At 39.5% G+C, this 23,843-nt stretch overlaps 1 protein-coding gene across 1 annotated transcript in view; it reads right to left on the bottom strand.

Moving 5' to 3' along the window:
* PPM1D (protein phosphatase, Mg2+/Mn2+ dependent 1D) overlaps positions 1–12,074 on the bottom strand; it is a 39,559-nt gene extending 27,485 nt beyond the window's left edge. The window contains exons 1-2 of the mRNA XM_028498100.2: positions 12,017–12,074; positions 9,264–9,492 (exon numbers count right to left, since the gene is read on the bottom strand). Coding sequence (XP_028353901.1) covers positions 9,264–9,492; positions 12,017–12,074 — 287 coding nt within the window. The remainder of the gene's footprint in view (positions 1–9,263; positions 9,493–12,016) is intronic.
* Between the last annotated feature and the right edge of the window lie 11,769 nt (positions 12,075–23,843).

The following is a 23,843-nucleotide window of genomic DNA, read 5'->3' as shown; positions in this document are numbered from 1 at the left end:
GGCCGGAGCCTGTGCTCCGCAACGGGAGAGGCCACAACAGAGGGAGGCCCGCGTAACACAAAAAAAAAAAAAAAAAAAAACTGAGGGGAGGAAGAAGTGGTTAAAATTGAAGAGGGATTACATAATGATAAAAGAAATTGAAAAGGTTGTATACTTTTTGAAGGATTTAGGGGTATTGAAAATAGAACTTCAATTTTAATTTTTTTTATCTGAGGCATTAATAAGAAATGCCTCAATAGAAGTATCTATTTATTTAGATATTCTGTATTTAGAAGTGAGACTAGACTTTGGAAACAGATCAGCTGTAGAAATATAGATTTGGGAGTTACACAACAAGAAAACCCACCTAGAAATTTGGTGTTGGAGCGACAGAAATCTGTAATTAATACACAGAGAAGTCAGTACATTGCAGGGTGGCTAAAACGTTGAGATATGGTCAAATATTGGAGCAAAAAAGTAATAAAACTCAACAGAGATGGTCTCTCAACCTATGCCTAAACGACTGAAATGGGAAACTGGCCCTTAAATCAATTTAATCATAATCTGCCTGGAATTTAAAAAAATAACAAAATAGAAGAAAAATGTTCCCCTGGAAGGCTTTAGAAAGTTGAGGGGAAGAGTGGCAAAGAGTATTCCCAAGAAACAACATTAGCCTGCCTGATATTAGGTTCACCTGACAGACACATGCATAAGACACAAGTTGATTCTGAACTCTCAAAGATAGATGACATTAAGATAACCGAATTAAGTCTTCACACTAAGGTCCCATGTGCACACTGAAACCCTCTGATTATAATCTGAAATTTCATTTCATCTACAGCAGGCCAGCTGACAATAATATGCGGTCTTCTTGTCAGTTACTGTTCTCATTATTAATGAGTACTGTGACATCCTGATGTATACATGAGTCTCTTAATAGCTTACTATGTTCACTCTGAGTAGTATGACTCTGTCCCCCTAAACCTGACGAACACTGAAACTAAACCGGCTTCAAGATATGGAAAGTTGAAGACAGGACAGATAATGGTGACCATCTCCACAGGAATGTCAGTATGAAATGCTCTAGCCCTCAGCAGCAGCCTCCAAGTTAACCTCCATCTATGGCTTTTCTATTTCTGCTCTAACTTCAAAGGAATGAAGATACTAGGGAGAAGAGATAACAAATGGAATACAAGTTCTAAGAGAACCGAAATAAAGGCATAAACCTTCATAAATGAGAAAAAAAATCTTCCTCTGAGCCCAGAAAAACATGAATATGACAGAAGGAGAACAGCCTCAATCATCTTTCTTACGTAGAAAACAAGCTCATGAGACAAGGGCGGGCCAGGAGATTTGAGCAGCTCTGTCTCATGAAACTTCCTGCAATGATGGAAATGTTCACTAGGCACAGTCTGATACAGCAGGCACTAGCCATGTCCGCCAACTGAGCACCACCAATGTGACTAGTGCATATGAGGAACTGAATTTTTAATTTAATTAATTTATATTTAAATTCAAACAGTCATACGTGGTTAGTGGCTATTATACTGGACAGAACAGCGGGGAATGAAGCAAGTACAGAATGAGCAGAAAACTTTGTCAACGTTAACCTAGAAGAGAAATTCAAGAGAGTTGTTCATTTACTGTCCCTTCTGAGAATTCGTTTAATTTGTAATACTGAAAGCAACATTGTTCTCGGTCATAGTAAGAGTATCAAAGGCCATCACTTTGTTATTTTATGCTTTCTTCAATGCTGATCCTCAAAAAGCAAACAGGAGAGTAAAGACTAAATCTACAATTCACAAGAATCTGTGAAACTAAGAGTTCCAGGAGAAGAGACACCAACATTCTGCCTTCCTAACACGTTATGCCCTATTGTTCTTTCCTAAACCAGCTCCCTAAAAAGTAAGGCTTAATACTTAAGTAATTACAGTACCTACCCAAATTGCTTCCAACATAACTCTCCTAGGAGCTCTCTAGATACTTAATATTCAAAGTTATTATGGTCTCATGTTTCTGAGAAACAAATGACAAAATAAGGGCACTGGCTAAAACAAAGTTTTAAATCCAGTATCAAAAAACCAAAGAAATGTTGCAAAAGATGCTGCTTTTATTGCACTTCCTGCTGTTGTCCTGCATGACTAATGTCATGACTAATGGCATACACAAAGGATCAGCCTGATATGCAAAGGGCTGACTGAGCAGCAACAGAAGACTGGAAAAACAGAGCACTGGCCAGTTGCCTAGGGTGAGGACAGAGGGAAAGGGGGAAATAACTTACAATAAAACAGTTCAGGGACTTCCCTGATGGCACAGTGGTTAAGAATCTGCCTGCCAATGCAGGGGACATAGGTTCGATCCCTGGTCCAGGAAGATCCCACATACCGTGGAGCAACTAAGCCCATGAGCCACAACTACTGAGCCCAGAGCCCACGAGCCACAACTACTGAGCCCACGTGCCACAACTACTGAAGCCTACGCGCCCAGAGCCCGTGCTCCACAACAAGAGAAGCCACCGCCATGAGAAGTCTGCGCTCGGCAATGAAGCGTAGCCCCCGTTCGCCGCAACTAGAGAAAGCCCGCACGCAGCAACGAAGACCCAACACAGCCAACAATAAATAAATAAATAAATAAATAAATATTTATTTATTTATTTTAAAAATAAAAAAAATAAAACAGTTCAATTTGTGCAAAAAGACACCTGCTCTCAAATGGCAAACAGCATCTGTCCAACTATCCAGATGCTATTTTAAGTAACAGGACAAAAAAATAAACTCTAAAAAAAGATATTAAAATAAAAATAATTTTAATATTCATAGTGAAAAATACAGAACAGTCAAGAAAAATATTTTTTTAAAGACTAATGAGAGGAATCAGGCCTACCAATATTAAAAATTAAAATAAAGCCTCAATTTAAAACAAGTATGGGCTTCCCTGGTGGCGCAGTGGTTAAGAATCCGCCTGCCAATGCAGTGGACACGGGTTCGAGCAGCAATGAAGACCCAACAAAGCCAAAAATAAATAAATATATAAATATAAAAATAAATAAATAAAATAAGTATGGTACTGGTACACGAATATACAGTATTAAAAAAAGAAAGCCCAGGGCTTCCCTGGTGGCGCAGCGGTTGAGAGTCCGCCTGCCGATTCAGGGGACACGGGTTTGTGCCCCGGTCCGGTAGGATCCCACATGCCGCAGAGCGGCTGGGCCTGTGAGCCATGGCTGCTGAGCCTGCGCGTCCGGAGCCTGTGCTCCGCAACGGGAGAGGCCACAGCAGTGAGAGGCCCGCGTACTGCAAAAAAAAAAAAAAAAAAAAAAAGTAAAGAAACCCCAGAAAAAGACCCAAATATATATAATTGCAAAGCTCATTTTGCATAACTACCAGTAGTGGTCTCAGATACATACTGACCTTCACACTCATAGGATTAAATAAACTATAGCATGAAACCAGGCTCATTTAACTTTGTAGCATACGGGACAGGAAACACAGTATGCCAGCACTGCAGCTTCAGTCGTGCTGTCTTCAGCAGTGATCCTTACAGAAATCCAGGAGCCAATTTCTAGGCACCACAAGTGAGCTTTGTATGCCGTAAGAATCAGTATCTTAACAGCCCATGACTTCCTCGTCCCTGCACAAGTCAAACTGCATGTACACAGGGCAGCTAAGGTCTCTGCTTCCCAAGAGAAATTTGTGGTCCATTCAAAATCTTTCCTATCCAGATGCAGTTCCATTCAAGGGTCATTCTACAATAAGCAATGTTGCCTTAAAACAGAGCTGACATGCCATATTTATCTTAACCAGAGAAAGAGTGCTAGAAGAGGATAAACTCAAGGTCATCTTCCCATTGAAGAAGGGTTTTATGCCTGGTAAGCCTTCTAATCAGTAAGGAATGGTTGTTCAAGTGGCTACCAATGGCCAATGAGAAAAAAATATTAACTCATATCCCTACTACTCAGCTTTAATTTAAAAATTCCAGAGCTATAAGATTAAAACGTAAATGATGGGACTTCCCAGGTGGTGCAGTGGTTAAGAATCCACCTACCAATGCAGCGGACATGGGCCCGATCCCTGGTCCGGGAAGATCCCACATGCCGCGGAGCAACTAAGCCCGTGCACCACAACTACTGAGCCTGCGCTCTAGAGCCCACGTGCCAAAACTACTGAAGCCCACACGCCTAGAGCCCATGCTCCACAACAAGAGAAGCCACTGCAATGAAAAGCCCGTGCACCGCAACGAAGAGTAGCCCTCGATTGCTGCAAGTAGAGAAAGCCCACGCTCAGCAACAAAGACCCAATACGGACCCCCCCAAAATTTAATTAATTAATTAAAGAAAAATTTTTAAAAGGGACTGCTTAAAATGTAAATGATGAAACCACACAAGTACTAGAAAAGTTGTTCTCAAAATATGGTTCAGGGATGCCGGGAGTCCCCCAGACCATTTCAGGGGGTCTGCAAGGTCAAAATTTTTTTCTTTTTTAAAAATTTTATTTATTTATTTTTGGCTGTGCTGGGTCTTCGTTGCTGTGCTCGAGCGGGGGCTACTCTTCGTTGCGGTGTGCGGATTTCTCACTGCGGTGGCTTCTCTTGCTGCAGAGCCCGGGCTCTAGGCACGAGGGCTTCAGTAGTTGTGGCACACGGGCTCTAGAGCGCAGGCTCAGTAGTTGTGGCGCACGGGCTTAGCAGCTCCGCGGCATGTGGGATCTTCCCAGACCAGGGCTCGAACACGTGTCCCCTGCATTGGCAGGAGGATTCTTAACCACTGCGCCACCAGGGAAGCCCTCAAAATTATTTTCATAATAATACTACGACCATGTGTATACAGTGAACTTTTTGAGCAGCTACAGGATTTGCTATATTGTATAATAAAATGTATCAATATTTGGATGATCTGCAGTACTCAGCTAACAAATACTTTATAAATGACCAATACCTAGGTCATTTGTATAGGCTCTATACTATATGATTCCAACTATATGACACTCTGGAAAAGGCAAAACTATGGAGACAATAAAAAGACCAGTGGTTGCCAGGAGTAAGAAGGGAGGAAGGGATAAATAGGAAGAGCACAGAAGATTTTTAGGGCAGTGAAACTATTCTGTATGAAACTATAATGGTAAATACATGTCATTACACATTTGTCAAACCCTAGAATGCACAACACCAAAAGCAACCCTAACGTAAACTATGGACTTTGAGTGATAATGATGTGTCAATGTAGGGTTGTCAATTGTAACAAATATACCACTGGGGAAGGATTCTGATAGTGGAAGAGACTATGCGTGTAGAAGGAGGCAGGGAGTATACAGGAACTCTCTATACTTTCTGCTCAATTTTGCTATGAATCTAAAACTGCTTTGAACCATAAAAATCTATTAATTAAAAAAATCATGCATGGATAAAGATATTATTTAACCAATGGCTCTTAACTGATACACCTATGGCTCTCAGTGTAAGAGTATGAAAAAAGTCATTGATATTATTTCAGATATCACACTATTATTAACCTTTAAGAAACTCCCTCTTCGTGAATTTTAGAATAGTATCAAAGAAGAATACCCCCAAAACATGGAAAAGCTTTTAAAATAGTCTCCCTTTTCCACCTATAAATCTGTGTAAAACCAGGCTTTACTTCAGATACTACAACCAAAATACCTTATCACAACAGATTGAATGTAGAAGAAAATACAAGAATCTAGCAGTCACCTATTAAGCCAGACAATAAAGAGACTTTTAAAAAATGTAAAACAATGCCAATCCTCTCAAATGTTTGTTTTGGGGAAACAGCTATTTTTTCATAAAAATTTTTCTTTATATTAACACATAATGAGCCTAACATTGTTATTTTTCAATAAATTAACAAATATTTGAAAATGTCTCCATTTTAATTTCTAATATGGTAGAATCAATACATATAACCCATACAAACAAAAAGCTCTTCGAGGGCCTCAATTTTTAAGAGTGTAAAGGGGTCCTAAGACCAAAGTATTCATAACTGCTGTACAAGAATAAAATATGGAAGACTTTTGAATAACCTCAGAGTGAAGGAACTGTATGTATGGCACAAAACCCAAAAGTCATAATGGTAGAGACTGATCAATTTAACTACATTAAAATAAACTGCCACATGGAAAAAAAATTCCAGGAGCAGAATCAAAACACAAACTGTGAAGACAACATCTGAAACTCATCACTTATATTAGTCTAATTTCTCTAATGTCTAAGTGGCTCCTACACATTAATACAAAAAAGGCTAACTACTCTCCCCCGAAATGAGCAAAGAATATAAACAAAAAAACACAGAAAAGGAAGTAGAAATGGCTCTTAAATAAAAAGATATTCAACCTTTCTCAAGATAAATGCAAATGAAAACATCACCAAGATGCCTTTTTTTAACCTACAACTGGATATGATCAAAAAGTTCTATAAGTCTGTTGTCAGGGTCATCCATATATCCTGATGATATAGTATAAATTTGTACAATCTCCATGGAGACAAAGAGTTATTTAGCAATGTAATTTTATATCCTGCTTATTGTGACTAATAACCATTCTCCTGTATTATTAAAAATTCCTGGTAGGGGAAAGCGGGAATTGGAGAAATGTGGTCAAAAGGTACAAATTTCCAGTTATAAGATAAATAAGTACTATGGATGCAATGTACAACATGATGACTATAGTTAATACTGCTATATTATACACAGGAAAGATTTTAAGACAATAAATCCTAAGTGTTCTCATCACAAGGAGAATTTTTTTTCCTTTATTCTCTCTTTTCTATTTATTGTATCTATATGAGAAGATGGATGTTAGCTGAACCTATTTTGGTAATCATTTCACAATATAAGTAAACCAAACCATCATGTAGCACGTCTTAATTTATACAGTGATATATGTCAATTATTTCTCAGTGAAACAAGGGAAAAAATCGTATATTAAAGAAAAATTCCCCATATGTATGGGAGTTCATTACACTATTCCACCTTTACTTCTTTTTTTTTTTTTTTTTTTTTTTGACTGCGCCACGTGGCTTGCAGGATCTTAGTTCCCCAACCAGGGATTGAACCCGGGCCCTCAGCAGTGAAAGTGCAGAGTCCTAACCACTGGACTGCCAGGGAATTCCCCTACCTTTACTTTTATGTTTGAAATTTTTCATAACACCATGATTTTTAAAAACTTATATATAAATATTATTTAATGTTCATATCATATCCAATGTTATGAATAGATATTAAATGTACTTAACCATTTTCCAGCTGTTGGGCCTTCAAGTTATTTTCAGCTAAATTAACAGTCAATAAACACAGCTGCAATCAATAGCTCCATTCAGATATTTTGGTCCACATTTCATATTTCTTCTTTAGAGTAGATTCCTGAAATTACTGAGTCTATATACATTTAAAGTTAGTGGTATGTGTTATATTTTGTATAGGTCATACCAATATATAATCCTATCAACAGGATACCCATTACCACAAAACTATTGCTAACCCAACAGCAAAAAAGATAATTTCATTTCAATAATGTTAAACATTTTTTCGAATGTTTATACTATTCTTTTGAGAATCTGTTTTTGTTCAGACTTCCTCTCCATTATCCATCTATCTGAAGGCAGCAGAGTTTTAGTGTTTTTCTTACTTATCTTTTGAACTCCTGGTAGCTTAAGGATGTTAATTCTTTCCTTCACTTTATTATTTCTCTGAAAAAGACCATTTTGATTTAATAAAAGCAAGAAAGCGGAGGGACTTCCCTGGTGATCCAGTGGTAAAGAATCCGCCTTCCAATGCAGGGGACGCAGGTTCAATCCCTGGTCAACAGGATACCCATTACCACAAAACTATTGCTAACCCAACAGCAAAAAAGATAATTTCATTTCAATAATGTTAAACATTTTTTCGAATGTTTATACTATTCTTTTGAGAATCTGTTTTTGTTCAGACTTCCTCTCCATTATCCATCTATCTGAAGGCAGCAGAGTTTTAGTGTTTTTCTTACTTATCTTTTGAACTCCTGGTAGCTTAAGGATGTTAATTCTTTCCTTCACTTTATTATTTCTCTGAAAAAGACCATTTTGATTTAATAAAAGCAAGAAAGCGGAGGGACTTCCCTGGTGATCCAGTGGTAAAGAATCCGCCTTCCAATGCAGGGGACGCAGGTTCAATCCCTGGTCAGGGAACTAAGATCCCACACGCTGCGGGGCAACTAAGCCCGCATGCCACAACTACTGAGCTCGCGCATCTCAACGAGAGAGGCCACGTGCCACAAACTACAGAGCCCACCACTCTGGAGCCCGCACCATAACCAGAGAGAAGCCTGTATGCTGTAATGAAAGATCCTGCATGCCACAACTAAGACCTGATGCAGCCGAAAAGAAAAAAACAAAACAAAACAAAAAAACCTGGGGCTTCTTAAAAAAAAAAAAAAGGAAGAAAGAGGAGGCAAGTAACAATATCATGGTAAGACTTGAATTAGAATGACTATTTAGAAAACACCAGATTCTGTTTAACTTGCCTTAATCCTTGATTTTTAAAAATTAGTATTGTAATAATTTTTAAATTTTCTTATGTTACTCATTCCTGATTTTTAGAACAATCTTACATTTTAGTTTGTAGCATAAAAATATTACGCTGAAGTCAAATTCAGTTCATAGTTTACAAACGATCTCGATACATATTGAGACAATAAGTTGAAATGGGTTTGCAGTATATATGACTTAGAAATCAAAGGGAAAAACTGAAGGCTAATTCTAACAAAATTCTATTCCCAAAGACAGATTCAAATTGTTCTACTCTGGGGGACTTCCCTGGTGGTCCAGTGGGTAGGACTCGAAGCTCCCAGTGCAAGGGGCCTGGGTTCGATCCCTGATTGGGGAACTAGATCCTGCAAGCATGCCGCAACAAAGACCCCCTAAGACCCAGCACAGCCTAAAGAAATAAATAGCAAATTGTTCTACTCTGGAACTCTAAAGGCTGCTCTGTCCAGATTCTGAAGGGCATGCTGATCAGTATTTACGTAAATGGTTTTAAATAAATCCTTGTATGTTTTGTTACTTGAGTAACAAATTATTATTTCTATATTTATTATTATTTCCCTTTGGAGCCATTATCAGAAATAAAACAGTCAATTCAAAATAATAAGATAAATATGAACATACATGAGTACTTCATCAGGCAAACTGAAAATCTGAAACTTCATTAAAAGGGAGAAGTAGGTCAATCTGGTAAGTAAAGCAGAAAAGGACTAAATAGAACCAAGAGAAGAAAGACAAAATAGGACAATAATTACCTCCCACCAAGTCCTTCAATTCGTTCTCTTTCCTTGGGAAGTTCTGGCTTATGGTCCTGTGTCACCTCCACAGCTCTGATAAAATCATCCTTTGGGTCATCCTGAATTCCAAGAACCACCCCTGAGTCACCCACATGAGCTACATACATCTTCAGGCCCCGTATGATGACCACACTGGCAGTTGTCCCTGACGTGCTGGGAAGACCTGTCATAGTCTTTGGCCATTCTGCTGTAATAAAAAATAAAACATTTTACTCTTTCAGGTGTATACATTAATCCTGTGGCAGAATAAAAATGCCAACATATGCTGAATTAGCATGTTAAAATTTGAATTAGCATAGGAAAATATTTAAGAAAAATATTTTGAAAGCTATTAAAGAAGGACTTGTATTAATCCCTTCATGCACACATTAATAAATTAATTTTATAAATAATGCAATTATATTATGACCATCAAGCCGATCCTAGGAGAAAAATGTTACAGCATAGATTTACTAATTCCACATAAGTCTTAGTCTTAATTACATTTAGTGGCAAGGATATGTTAAAAGTTTTGATACCATACTGCTAGCAGCTTATCATCTGTTTATTAATTTCACTTCAAGAAGATTTTCAGAAAAAGCTACTGGATTTGTTTTTGAAACAACAGTTGAATATTCATAACCTAATAAATAACATTTATTGAGTGCTTACTGGATACCACTTTCTGTGCTAAGAGCTTTACATATATTGTATTATCCCATATAATACTAATAAACCTAAGTGATAGATAAGATTAGTTCCATTATTTTCATTTTGCAGATGTGGAAACCAAAACTTTGAATGGTTAAGAAATTTGCTCAAAATAACTCAAGTATTTTAAGTGGCAAAGATCCCATATACCTAATTCTAAAACCTATACTGACTGATTATATTCACTATCATTTAAAATTCTGAAATATTCTGTAATATTAAACTACAAGTTACAGTTCAAGACAGCAAACTAAGTCCAAACACTGACATATTCTCCCCACCAAAATCCTACTGAAAGGACAGAATATAAATATTAGAAAAAGTCCATAGCAGTCATGAAACACAGAGAAGGGTCATAAGAAAATCTGAGGAATTCCTGGAATTTTAAACAAATGGAATTATATTGAGGGAAAAATCAGAACGCAAAATTTGTAATCCAACATAAGGAAAAAGCACAGTCAGTAAAGGAGGCAGTACATCAGTATTCCCCATTAACAGAGTTCCAGAAAAGTTCAAACTCAGAGGCAGTGGCAAAGGCTGAAGTCAGGAATGGATGGTAGAAGCTTGGCAGATTCATTTAAAACTGCAGGAGCTAGGTCAGTGCCTAAACTCCCTGCATGGTAAAAGGTGAAACATTTAAGTTCCTAAGATGCCAGCAACTATAATACCTCTCTTCTAAGAAAAGTGGTGCATCGGCTGATAGGGACAACAGGGTCTCAAAGGGGATGTGGGAGAAGAAATAAGGCCCCTCCCCAAATGGACGGGTGCCATACAACTTTTATAGTCACAAGGCTTCTCTAATATATTTGGGCTAACTAGTTCTTTTCTTTTCCAATATTATATATGCTGAAAAGCCATCTCTTGAACACTACAGTGCATCTCCCCATCCCATCCCATCCCGCAGATGGAACCCACCCTCCAGAGTGACCTGTCACTCACAACAGAGGGTTGCTTGCAGTATATGAAGCTAGAAATTCACACACACAGGCATATACACATGTAAAACTATCAGCAACAGCACCAGACACATAGTTAGTGCTCAATAAACATTAGTTTTTGTTGTTATCACCATTACGTATTTAAGAAAAGCAACTAGCCTGAGAGGCACCAAGTGGAGTTGCCAAAAAAAAAAAAAAAAAAGGCCCTAAAGAAAACATTTGTGGATAGATTACTGGCATTGATAAAGTTCAATAAGGTTACTGGATATAAATAGTTACATAAAATATGAGTTCTATTTTTGTAAAACAGCAACAAAAAATTACAAAATGTAACTTTAAAAAAAAAGATCCCATTCACAATACAGCGAAAGGTGTGATATATCTGCCAACAATGCTAACAAATCTCTAATAAGACCTGTAGGAAAAGTTGTAAGCCAGTGAACAAATACAACAGTGAGCACAGAGACAGATCCAAGCATATTCAGACACTTGATATAGGAACAGTGGAGAAAGGACATTCAATAAATGGAACTGGGATAAAATTAAAAAACAAAAAACAACTTTGGGTCCCTGATGCCAAACACACACACACACACACACACACACACACACACACCAGTGGAGAAAGGACATTCAATAAATGGAACTGGGATAAAATTAAAAAACAAAAAACAACTTTGGGTCCCTGATGCCAAACACACACACACACACACACACACACACATAAAATCAATTCCAGGTACATTAAGGACCTAACGTGAAAAGCAAAGCTAAAATGGTTAGATAATGCACAAGAAAGTACATTTATGATCTCAAGGTGGGGAAGGATTTCCTAAAGACAAAGAACGGACTAGCCATATAAGAAAATGATTGTGAAGTTGTACTACCATCAAAATTAAGAATTTCTGTTCATCAAAAGATATGATTACTAGAGTGAAAAGAACTCACAGAATGGAAAAGGATATATTTGTAATATATACACACCAAAGGAATGGTATCCAGAATATATAAAATGCTACAACAAATCAAATCAAGAAGACTACTCAATAGAAAAATGGATGAAGGACCTGAACAGGCTTTTACAAATGAGGAAATCCAAAGAGCCAAAAAGCATGCAGAGGTGTTTGTCTTCTTTAATCATCACGGAAATACAAATTAAAAGCCATAATGAGGACTTCCCTGGTGGCACAGTGGTTAAGAATCCGCCTGCCAATGCAGGGGACACGGGTTCGAGCCCTGCCGGTAAGATCCCACATGCCACGGAGCAACTAAACCCGTGTGCCACAACTACTAAGCCTGCGCTCTAAAGCCTGTGAGCCACAACTACTGAAGCCCACGCGCCTAGAGCCCGTGCTCTGCAACAAGGGAAGCCACCGCAATGAGAAGCCTGTGCACCACAATGAAGAGAAGCCCCTGCTCGCCGCAACTAGAGAAAAGCCCGTGCTCAGCAATGAAGACCCAATGCAGCCATAAATAAATAACTCAATAACTCAATAAATAAATAAATAAATAAAAGCCATAATGAGATACCACAACATAATTATCAGATTGCTGAATAAATTAAAGTTTGACAAGAGTAAGTTAAGAATGTGGAGTAACATGTTCTATCATCAACTACTGGTAGGAGTATAAACTGGTACAACTATTTTAGAAAACATCTAGGCATTATACGGTAAAGGTGAAGATATGTATACTCTTGACTACTCACTACCCATTGGTATACAGCATAAATTCATGACACACAATACAGATGAATGTTCATAGCAGCATTGTTCATATGGGCTAAAAACGGGCAACAGCTCAAATGTCCTTCAACATAACAACAGACTATACTACATATAATGGGTGAGAATCTCACAAGAAGGATGAGATAAAAGAATACATTCAGCATGATTTTCTTCAGAAAAAAAAAACTATCATATTTACAGACAAGAGGTAAAACTATTAAGAAAAATAAGTAAATCACTACAGACCTATAATCACAAAAGTCAAGATCGTGGCTGCCTCTTGGGGGAAGACAGAAATATGAGATCAGAAAGGCCATACAGGGGCTTCTGGTGTACAGGCAATGTTCTCTTTTGTAACTGGATGGTGTTCATTTTATGATTATTTATTAAAGTGTACATTTATGTTTTATGGCCTTTTACGTATGCATGCTATGTTATATTTCACACCTTTTTTAAGTTAAAAGAAAAACAAGCAGCAGGAAGAAGGCATCAATTTTGCAAACATAGATCACAGCAGACAGCTCCCTAGCCCATGCAGTTTTGCAGCCTGGTTACAGATGTCATTTCCAGAAGCCCAGCGTAGAGTATGGTGTATGTTTCTTTAGCCCTTTCAATTATTTTATGGGTTAACTGTAGCTCTTGCTAAAGCATTTTCTTTTTTCCTTTTTTTTTAAAAAAAAAAACAACTAGAAAACATTGTTTTCTGCAGCTAAGAACCTGGGAAAAAAATCTATTATCATAATAAATGCGAACGAGGTGAACTCCCAGAAACAAGGGTTCTTAACCACATTCAGAAAATAAAATTTACCTACAGCATACAAGTAATTTAGCTGTTTGCAAAAAGCACCTAAAACGAGATGAAAAAGGAGAAAAAAAGCTAAAAATAAAAAGGATATTCAAAGCAATGTTAATATTTGAATCACATTTTTTGTCAAAAGCACTAACATATTATGAAAGATATTCCGCAATGATCTAAAAATACTGAAAAATCCATGCTTTCCCTATTCATTTGAAATGTCACCTTTTATCATATGTTACATTTTGCCTCAGATCTATTTCTGGACTCATCCTACTAATCTATTTATGGTGCTTTTTAATAATAGGGAGTTTAAGTATCCGCCAATTATTCTTCTTTTTCAATATTCCCTTAAGTATTTTTCCATATGAACTTCAGAAGCAACTTGCAAAATTAAAAAACAAACCCTCTGAAGGTTCTGATTGAAACTGCAATAAATTTATATATTAAGGAACCTACCTCTTTAATTTGTCTTCCTTAGTTAGCCTTTCTTGTTTTCTACTTTACATTTTAATCTTTTAATTTTAAAAAAATGACTTAAAACTAGGAGCATATTAAAAAGACAGTATCAGATAGTATATGAACTCTGACATAAGTATCCTTTAGGAAATGTGCATAAGTCATTAAAACAAAGACTAGGGACTTCCCTGAGGGAGCAGTGGTTAAGGATCTGCCTGCCAATGCACGGGACACAGGTTCGTGCCCTGGTCCGGGAAGATCCCACACGCCTCAGAGCAACTAAGCCCGTGCGCCACAACTACTGAGACTGCACTCTAGAGCCCGTGAACCACAACCACTGAAGCCTGCACGCCTAGATCCCGTGCTCCGCAACAAGAGAAGCCACTGCAATGAGAAGCCTGCCCACCACAACAAAGAGCAGCCCCCTCTCGCCACAACTAGAAAAATCCTGTGTGCATCAATGAAGACCCACTGCAGCCAAAAATAAATAAATAAAATAAATTGAAAAAAATCACTGTTATAAAAAAAGTGATTCAGTTATACATATTATTTATATATATATATATATATTTTTTTTTTTTTTGCCACGCCACGCGACGTGTGGCATCTTAGTTCCCCCACCAAGGATTGAACCGGTGCCCCCTGCAATGGAAGCGCAGAGTCCTTTTTTGCCCTTAATTTTTTATTATTTTTTGGGGGGTGGGGGTGGGGGCTGCGTTGGGTCTTCGTTGCTGTGTGCGGGCTTTCTCTAGTTCCGGCGAGCGGGGGCTACTCTAAGTTGCGGTGTGCAGCCTCCTCATTGCGGTGGCTCCTCTTGTCGCGGAGCACAGGCTCTAGGGGCACAGGCTTCAGTAGTTGTGGCGCACGGGCTTAGTTGCTCCGTGGCGTGTGAGATCTTCGCAGACCAGGGCTTGAACCTGTGTCTCCAGCATTGGCAGGCAGATTCTTTTTTTTCTTTTCTAAATAGATTTTTTTTTAATTTATTTATTTATTGCTTGCTTGCTTGCTTGCTTGATTGGCTGCGTTGGGTCTTTGTTGCTGTGCGCGGGCTTTCTTTAGTGGCGGCGAGCCGGGTTTTCTCATTGCCGGGGCTTCTCATTGCGAGGGCTTCTCTTGTTGCGGAGCACAGGCTCTGGGCGCGCAGACTTCAGTAGTTGTGGCATGTGGGCTTCAGTAATTGTGCCTCGCAGGCTCTAGAGTGCAGGCTCAGTAGTTGTGGCGCACAGGCTTACTTGCTCCGCGGCATGTGGGATCTCCCCAGACCAGGTCTCGAACCCGTGTGCCCTGAGTTGGCAGGCGGATTCTTAACCACTGTGCCACCAGGGAAGCCCAGAAGCGCGAAGCCTTAACCACTGGACCACCAGGGAAGTCCCTATATGTTCTTTTTTTTAAAATTCTTGTCCATTATAGGTTATTACAAGATATTGAATATATTCCCTGTGCTATACAGTAAATCCTTATTGTTTGTCTATTTTATATATGGTACACTAAAATCTTTTTTTTTTTTTGGTACGCAGGCCTCTCACTGTTGTGGCCTCTCACGTTGCGGAGCACAGGCTCCGGACGCACAGGCTCAGTGGCCATGGCTCACAGGCCCAGCCGCTCCGCGGCATGTGGGATCTTCCCGCGCCGGGGCACGAACCCGTGTGCCCTGCATCGGCAGGCGGATTCTCAACCACTGTGCCACCAGGGAAGCCCCACACTAAAATCTTTCAAACACATTTTACTAACTCTTCTCTCTAGGCAAGAAATACTAAGGGAAGAGGCTGCAATGAAAATGGGCTCCCTGATCTCTGTGGATGGGAGAACCCTGAGGTGACAGAGATCAGATAGGAGCAGTTAATTACCCAAAGAAAATCTGGTACGGTTACCTCACTGACAACAGGGCAGAAGAAAAATTGGATCTGCAGAATGATCTTTCACAAAAAAAAGGAAACGAAACAAAAAACAAAAAGAAAATCTTCCAAGTTTAGTTAAAGAATTGTTAACCTTCTTCAAAGTGATATGTGGCCATTTTCACATGTAGCTATACACCAAGGAAAAAGAAATACCCACAACATTGAGTAACTACTGAACAATGGCTCTAAGATAATAATTCTGGGGCTACAAAACACAGCCACAGTCCACTGATAAGAGCTAAGGCTCAGGGAGGTCAGGTACTAAATAGGACTTTCAATCCAGTCCACCTCAGAACCAATGGAATACCAAACCTATGCCACAACTAGTTTGGTCCCCGAATAACCTCAGCAACTAATTGCTTCCCGACATAGCTCTTCATTGATTGGTCGAAAGCCTATTAGGGTAGAAAAGGCCAAGTGCAAGACCACCAATGATACTCTCTTCCAAAATAGAAAATTAAAAGCGTTATCACATTTCTCAAAGAATAACAAAGACTGGTGTCAGCATTAAAACATGAGCTGAGGTGGTGATCCGATATATTCCATTCTATAATTTGACCACTGCAAAAGTCTGATAGCTCTTGGAAAATGACAGGGAATTATAATCAAATGGTGATTCCAAATGCTGCTGCAAGTTTCTGATTTATTCTCTGTACTGAAACAAAAAAATATAGCCTGGTATGCATCCAGCAGCAGGGCTCTGATGAAACTGCTACCTAGATTCCTGGAGGTATCCAAGGTTTCTAATCTGAGACCTGCTTCTTCAGGTTTACTTTTTATTTTTTTTCCCCCAGGAATAATCCAAAGAATTTTTTTCTTGAACCAACAGAAAGCAAACTGCCAACAAAATATACCGTCACTCCCAAATACTATTATAGTATCTAGTTCCTACAATACACCATCAAAATCAGGAAATTAACATTGATACCATACAACCATCTAATCCATATATCTCATGCAAATTTCATCAACTATCCTAACAATATGCTTTATAGTAAAAGGATAAAATTCAGGATTCCTTGTTATATTTACTTAACATTTATCTTTATTCTCTTCCAATCTGGAACAATTCCTCAGTGTTTCCTTGATGCTTTTTAGGAGTACTTTGCCAGTCATTTCAAGAATATCTCACAGTTTGGGTTTGTTTCATGTTTCCTCATGTTTGTAATCAGATTACACATTTTTGGCAGGAATATCACAGAAATATTAAATATGATCTTCTCCCTGCAGGCAGTATACAGTTTCAATTTGTCCCGTTAAAAGTGATGATACTCTTGATCACTCGATTAAGGTGCTGTCTACCAGGTTTCCCCCTATAATCCTTTTCCTTTTGTAATTAATAAGTGTTCAAAAGGAGATTATCTGAGATGACATAAATATCCTTGGAGTGGGTTGAGTGGTGCCCCCCCCAACTTCAATAAAAGATATGCTCACCCACAACCTGTGAATGTGACCTTATTATTTGGGAAAAGGATCTTTGCAGATGTAATTAGGTCAAAGATCTTAAGAAGAGATCACCCTGGATTAGAGTGGGCCTTAAGTCCAAAGACAAGTGTCCTTAAAAGAGAAGAGCAGGGGAGAAGACACAGAGGAGGCAATATAAAGACAGTGGAGACTGGGTGATGCATCTACAAGACAAGAAATGACAAGGATTGCTGCCAGACACCAGAAGCTAGGGGAGAGCATGGAACAGATTCTCCCTCAGGACCTCCAAAAAGGAATCAACCCTGCTGACACCTGGATTTCAGACTTCTGGCCTCCAGAACCATGAGAGAATAAATTCCTGTGGTTTTAAGCCACCCAATTTGTGCTAATTTGTTACAGCACCTCTAGGAAAGTAATATAGCAATTCTGTTCCTCAAAGCTTTACCTACTTGTTGTAGCATTTATTGATGTCTCTTGGCTGAATCAACTATTATGATGGTTACCAAATGAGATTTGAGTTCTATCATTCCTTCTACATTAAAAAAATATATGTATTTGTTTATTTGGCTGCGCTCGGTCTTAGTTGTGGCATGCAGGATCTTTAAGTTGCAGCATGCATGTGGGATCTAGTTCCCTGACCAGGGATCAAACCCAGGCCCCCATGCATTGGGAGAGTGGAGTCTCAACCACTATACCACCAGGGAAGTCCCCATTCCTTCTACATTTATTAGTGGACTTCCATAAAGAAAAGCTTTACATCAGCTTTATTTGTAATAGCCAAAAGCTGTAGACAATCCAAATGCCCATCAATAGGTGAATGGAGGGCTTCCCTGGTGGCGCAGTGGTTAAGAATCCGCCTGTCAATGCAGGGGACACGGGTTCGAGCCCTGGTCCAGGAAGATCCCACATGCCGCGGAGCAGCTAAGCCCGTGCACCACAGCTACTGAGCCTGTGCTCTAGAGCACGCGAGCCACAAATACTGAGCCCGTGTGCCACAACTACTGAAGCCCGCGCACCTAGAGCCCGTGCTCCACAACAAGAGAAGCCACCACAGTGAGAAGCCCACGCACTGCAACGAAGAGTAGCCCCTGCTCACCGCAACTAGAGAAAGCCCGCGTGCAGCAACGAAGAGCCAACGCAGCCTAAATATATATATATGTATATATGTGTATATATATATATATATATATAAAATAGGTAAGCCCGTGCACCACAGCTACTGAGCCTGTGCTCTAGAGCACGCGAGCCACAAATACTGAGCCCGTGTGCCACAACTACTGAAGCCCGCGCACCTAGAGCCCGTGCTCCACAACAAGAGAAGCCACCACAGTGAGAAGCCCACGCACTGCAACGAAGAGTAGCCCCTGCTCACCGCAACTAGAGAAAGCCCGCGTGCAGCAACGAAAAGCCAACGCAGCCTAAATATATATATGTATATATGTGTATATATATATATATATATATATATATAAAATAGGTGAATGTATAAACAAATTGTAGTATATCTAGACAATAGCATACTACTCGGTAATAAAAAAAGGAATGAACAATCGATATATGCAACAACATGTAGCAGAGATTATCTAATACTGATTGAAAGTAATGACTGATTAACAAAAATGGAAAAAACTGGTACTTGATAAATATGGCAAACTCATTCAGAACATGGGATGTGTGAGAGGGTGAAGGTCCTTGATGGTAAAAACTGAGAAATATCAAACTAAAATAAAGATACAGGTTTAAAATTCTATGATTTAATAAAGGTTTTCTTCCAGTTTAGTTATATCTGGCTTTCTCTGTCTTTCCCTTTACCTCTTCCACCCCTCTTCTGCATTTGTCCGTGCCTGTCTCTGTCTTTAAACTTAAGATAATGAAAACTATGTGCCAAAACCAGAACCAACAATTTATGTTAGGACCAGCTTCTTCATAATTCATTCATTTGGCCATATTCTTTTAAGTAAATGCTCTGATTTTCATTTGAACAAATTAAAAAAACAAAACGTCCCATATTTCATCTTCCTTTACAAATACTATGGCAAATTTCCTATAATCACATCAGAGATCACACTACATTTATTTCAAGAGTATGTCATTATCTTTCTAATGGCTCTCTTGATAACATAAGTCAATTGACTATGGCTCAAAGGAATAAAAGCTGCATGTTGTTCACTATCTTCTCTGAATTATCAAAAGAAAAGGATAATAAGAACATTATTTCAAACGAATAAACCTAAAGAAGCACACACAAACTTTGAAACATTATTTCTTAGAAGGCAAGCATAACACAAGAACCGTAAATCCAGACATAGGAAAATACATAAATCAGGCACATACTATAACTTAAGATCAAGAAGTAATAAAAATATGAAAAAAATTACTTTTAAAAAAGGATATGTTGGGAATTCCCTGGCGGTCCAGTGGTTAGGACTCCCTGCTTCCACTGCCAGGGGTCCAGGTTCTATCCCTGGTCAGGAAACCAAGATCCCACAAGCCGCATGGCACGGCCAAAAAAAAAAAAAAAGGATATGTTCACACATACTTTCTCACTCCATGCTATATTTATCAAATCCCCCAGCCTCAAGACAAAAATAAGTCATAGAAAAATTTTTGGATAAATTAAGTTTTCCTTTTTTATTTGGCAAGAGTACACAAGCACTAGAACAATGCTAGAGAGGTCAAGCTCAATGTTAATTAAATAAATCAAGAAAGGCTTAGGGGACTTCCCTGGTGGTCCAGTGGTTAAGACTCTGAGCTCCCAATGCAGGGGGCCCGGGTTCTATCCCTGGTCGGGGAAATCCCGCATGCCACGCGGGCCAAAAAAAAAGGCTTAGGAAGACAAAGAAGGTATTCTTTAAAAATATAAGAAAGCTCTTCACACCCATTAATATGGCTATTATTATTATTTTTTTTTTTTTTGGCAGTACACGGGCCTCTCACTGTCGTGGCCTCTCCCGTTGTGGAGCACAGGCTCTGGACGCACAGGCTCAGCAGCCATGGCTCACGGGCCCAACCGCTCCGCAGCATGTGGGATCTTCCCGGACCGGGGCACGAATCCGTGTCCCCTGCATCGGCAGGTGGACTCTCAACCACTGCGCCACCAGAGAAGCCCCTATTATTTTTTAAGAAAAGAAAAATATCAAGTGTTGGCAAGAATGTGGAGAAATCAGGACCCTTGTAGCATTGCTTGTGGCAATGTAAAACAGTGAACCTGCTGTGAAGACACTTTGGTGATTCCTCAGAAAGTTAAATACAGAATTACCAAATGACCAAGCCATTCCACTTCCAGGTTTAGACTCAAAAGAACTGAAAAGAGAGACTCAAACAGATACTTGTACACCTATGTTCACAGTAGCATTGTTCATAACAGCCAAAAGGTGGAAACAACCCAAATGTCTATCAATAGATGAATGGATAAACATAATGTGGTGTATATATACAGTGGAATATTATTCAGCCTTATAAAGGAAGAAAATTCTGATACATGGTACAATTTGGACGAACCTTAAAGACATTAAGCTAAATGAAATAAGGCACTAAAAGGACAAATATCGTATGATTCCGCTTACATGAGTTACATAGAATAGGTGAATTAATAGCAATGGAAAGTAAAATAGAGGTTTACTAGGGACTGGGGAAGAGGATAATGGGGAATTACTGTTTAATGGGTACAGAATTTCCATTTCGGTAATGGACAAGCTCTGAAAATGGACAGTGGTGACTGTTGCAAAATATTGTGAATGTACTTGATGCCACTGAACTGTACACCTAAAATTGGCTAAAATGGTAAATCCTATGTGTATTTTACAATTTTTAAAGGGGGAAATTTTTTTAATTAAAAAGAAAGTAAGAAAGCCAATTTAACCATTACACCCACAGAAATTCAACTAAACTAGCAGCTACTTTGGGCAAGGAATGGCACGGTTAGTCCTAAGAGATTAACTATAAGATATGTAAGGCAGTATCTTTGCCCCCAAAGAAAGACGTCAAGATTTAGCTGAGAGGCAGATAAAACATAGCCGTTATCTCACAACGCTGTGAGTGATCTTTACAGGGATTCCACAAGGCCAAAACTATTTTCTTAATATTTCTGAGTTTATTTGCCCTTTGCACTGTGTTGATACCTGCACTGATGGTTCAGAAGCAGTGGTTAGGGGACTTCCCTGGTGGTCCAGTGGTAAAGAATCCACCTTGCAATGCAGGGGACATGGGTTCGATCCCTGGTCAGGCAGCTAAGATCCCACATGCCGCGGGGCAACTACTAAGCCCGTGTGCCACAACTACTGAGCTCGCGCGCCTCAACTAGAGCCTGTGTGCCACAAACTAAAGAGCCCACACGCCCTGAAGCCTGCTCGCCACAACTAGAGAAGAGAAAACCCACCACCACAACTAGAGAGAAGTCAGCACACCACAACAAAGAGCCCGCGCGCCACAACGAAAGATCCCGCGTTGCTGCAACTGATACCCAACGCAGCCAAAAATAAATAAAATAAATTTTAAAAATAAATCTTAAAAAAAAAAAAAGCAGTGCTTAGTAAAACTGCTGGTGCCTTAGCAGGAGTCAAGACAGTGGTACCAAAGTGAACTAGTAATCACTGTATTCACCGTAGCCACTCACTTACAGCTTTAAAAAAAAAAAAAGGCAAACCAGTTTAACTTAAGAATGTCCTTGATGATGCAATAAAAATTAATTTTATTAAACTTCCACCCATGAATACATGTCATTTTAACATTCTGTAAGACAAGAAGAGAAGCATGAATAATAGACTTCTGTTGCATACTAGGGCTGTATAGAGGAAAAGCACTTGTGATTGTGTGAGTTATGAAATGAAGTAGCCACAATTTTCACAGACCATCATTTTTACTTGAAAGACTGATAAAATGGGTTAATAAGACTTGGGCAGGGAGTTCCCTGATGGCCTAGTGGTTAGGATTCTGGCCTTTCACTGTTTCCTGTGTCAAGACTTCCATATACTCAGCATACTTTTTTTTTTTTAATTCAAGTTTTGATGATGGAGTACGAGGTTAACTATGGAACAAAGCAAACTTTAACATTTGGTGTATAAATTTTGGTTCAAAAAGTACATACATGTCAAAAAAACATATACATTCACATTTAACAGCATGGTTTCTGCTTAATTAAAAATATGTTCGGGCTTCCCTGGTGGCACAGTGGTTAAGAATCCTCCTGCCAATGCAGTGGACACGGGTTCGAGCCCTGGTCCGGGAAGATCCCGCATGCCGCGGAAGCCTGTGCGCCGAGAGCCTGTGCTCCCCAACGAGAAGCCACCACAATGAGAAGCCCGCACACCACAACGAAGAGTAGCCCCCGCTCGCAGCAACCAGAGAAAGCCCGTGCACAGCAATGAAGACCCAACGCAGCCAAAAATAAATAAATAAATAAATTTATTAAAAAAAAAAAAAAAAAAAAAAAAGTTCAATGGGCTTCCCTGGTGGCGCCGTGGTTAAGAATCCGCCTGCCAACACAGGAGACACGGGTTCAAGCCCTGGTTTGGGAGGATCTCACATGCCGCGGAGCAACTAAGCCCGTGCGCCACAACTACCGAGCCTGCGCTCTAGAGCCCGCTAGCCACAACTGCTGAGCCCACGTGCCACAACTACTGAAGCCCGCGCGCCTACAGCCCGTGCTCAGCAACAAAAGAAGCCACTGATATGAGAAGCCCGCGCACCACAACTACCGAGCCTGCGCTCTAGAGCCCGCTAGCCACAACTGCTGAGCCCACGTGCCACAACTACTGAAGCCTGCGCGCCTAGAGCCCGTGCTCAGCAACAAAAGAAGCCACTGCTATGAGAAGCCCGCGCACCACGACGAAGAGCAGCCCCCGCTCAGCGCAACTAGAAAAAGCCTGCGTGCAGCAACAAAGACCCAACGCAGCCAAAAATAAAAATAAATAAATTTATTTTTTAAAAATGTGTTCAAGTAACAGGGTTTATACTTTATCCTTTTAGTGAAAACATATGGCAAATTCACGTTGCCCCAAGTGTGCTGCAAAATAAACAGGACTCTAAATCGTTCTTTGTGTCTAATCTTCCTCTATCTTGTCTTGCTGTCCACTCCTACTTGCTCTGCAAGCAATGAAATGACAAATTTCTGGAATATACTGCTGGTGCTTTCAGCTGTGCTCTGCCTACACAAAAACAAAACAAATCCATAATAGGGACCTCTGGGATTGGATGGAAAACGCCTCCCACCGGCGGACTGGTTGTTCTATGAGTCAATCAAATAATTCCTGGCAGAAAGCCAGGCAGATAGAAAACAGACTTTGAAAGAAGCTACTCTACAACTCTACGACAATACCTTTTTAAAATGTTCTGTATCTGACCAACCTTTACACTCTTCTCTATGTCTCTGTCCCTCTGCTGAAAATAAAGCAACACTATCCTACCATAAACCACAGGACTTTTTAAAATGACAGAAGTAGTATTACCTTTTCTCTAAAAAAAAGATTCAGACCATTCATTCACAGCAATGGGTAAGCAATTATCACTCTGTATGATAACATACGTTGGGTACAGGAACATAGTCTGCTTTAGAGAACACTTAAAGCTTAGATGAAACTACAACTACACCCAAGTTTTAGAAATGA

Source organism: Physeter macrocephalus, chromosome 14, assembly GCF_002837175.3.
Source record: "Physeter macrocephalus isolate SW-GA chromosome 14, ASM283717v5, whole genome shotgun sequence".
NCBI lineage: Eukaryota > Metazoa > Chordata > Mammalia > Artiodactyla > Physeteridae > Physeter > Physeter macrocephalus.
Note: the sequence above shows the minus strand (reverse complement) of the source record. Positions and strands in the feature narration are given on the sequence as shown.